The sequence below is a fragment of the Silene latifolia genome, chromosome 11 (assembly GCF_048544455.1).
Source record: "Silene latifolia isolate original U9 population chromosome 11, ASM4854445v1, whole genome shotgun sequence".
In the NCBI taxonomy this organism is placed as follows: Eukaryota; Viridiplantae; Streptophyta; class Magnoliopsida; order Caryophyllales; family Caryophyllaceae; genus Silene; species Silene latifolia.
In genome coordinates this window covers 48,434,211-48,435,522 of record NC_133536.1, presented here as the reverse complement: position 1 = coordinate 48,435,522, position 1,312 = coordinate 48,434,211, and the positions used below count along the sequence as shown (strand labels likewise).

Here is a 1,312-nt window from a genome sequence, read left to right as displayed (position 1 = left end):
GCCTGCCGAGACTAAGCCCAAAAAAACCAACACCCAAACCAAAACTCCTATGCTTGACAAAGGCAAGGCACCTGAATCCTCACAAAGAAAAACCGTTGGCCTAAAAAAATGCTCCAATGCCAAGGTTATGATCACTTTGCTAAAGAGTGTCCTACCCAGAGAGCCCTTAGTAGCTTTGAGGTGGTTCACTGGGGAGATGATGAGATTCTTGTTTGTGATGAGGATGAGGAGGACGTGGAACCGATGGAGGATGAGTTGGTGATGCCGGATGCGGGTCTTAGCTTGGTCACTTGGAGGATAATGCACACACAACCCCAACCATTATAAATGGACCAAAGACAACAAATATTTCGGTCTAGGTGCACCATCAAGGGAAGAGTTTGTAATCTAATCATTGATGGTGGGAGTTGTACTAATGTGGCCTCTAGTACTCTTGTTGAGAAGTTATCCTTACCTACATAAGACCACCCATGTCCTTACAAATTGAGGTGGCTCAACAAAGGGCCGAGGTAAAGGCTGATAAACAATGCTTGGTATCATTCTCCATTGGCAAAAACTACATAAATGAGGCTCTTTGTGATGTTATACCTATGGATGGTTGCCATATTATACATGGTAGGCCTTGGAAGTTTGATAGGTATTCGGTTCATTATGGGAAAGACAACCCTTATACTTTCAAATTTGGCTCAAGAAAGATCATTTTATCACCATTACCACCGTCCATCAAACCGTCTACACCACTATCCATGCTTGAGCCTTTAAGAGAAGTCCTATTGATTAATGAGGCCGAAATGTTGCAAAAGTTGAAAGGAGAAGAGGATGTCTATGTTCTTATTGCTAAAGACTTGCTTGAATGGCAAGAGATGTCCCTTCCTAATGAGGTTAAAGAGTTGGTTGGTTCCTATGAAGATGTATTTCCTAGTGAGCTTCCTAGTGGCTTGCCTCATCTTAGAGGCATTGAGCATCAAATTGATTTCATTATGGGGGCTACTTTACCTAACAAAGTCGCTTAAAGGAGTCATCCTAAATCTACTCAAGAATTACAACAGCAAATTGGAGAGCTTATGAGCAAGGGCTTTGTGAGAGAGTCTCTTAGCCCATGTGCGGTTCTGGTCTTGCTAGTGCCAAAGAAAGATGGTTCTTGGAAAATGTGCACGGATAGTAGAGCCATCAACAACATTACCATCAAGTATAGGTTTCTTATACCTAGGCTTGATGACATCTTGGATGAGCTTAGTGGAGCCAAATTATTCTCAAAAGATCGAAGGCAAGGTTACCATCAAGTAAGAATCAAGGAGGGTGATGAATGGAA

General features: G+C 42.3%; 1 protein-coding gene across 1 annotated transcript; it reads left to right on the top strand.

Moving 5' to 3' along the window:
- Nucleotides 1-470: 470 nt before the first annotated feature.
- On the top strand, nucleotides 471-1,013 carry LOC141613360 (uncharacterized). Its single transcript, XM_074432093.1, has one exon. It carries the CDS (start codon nucleotides 471-473, stop codon nucleotides 1,011-1,013), a length of 543 nt encoding a protein of 180 aa, XP_074288194.1.
- The last annotated feature ends 299 nt before the right edge of the window (nucleotides 1,014-1,312 follow it).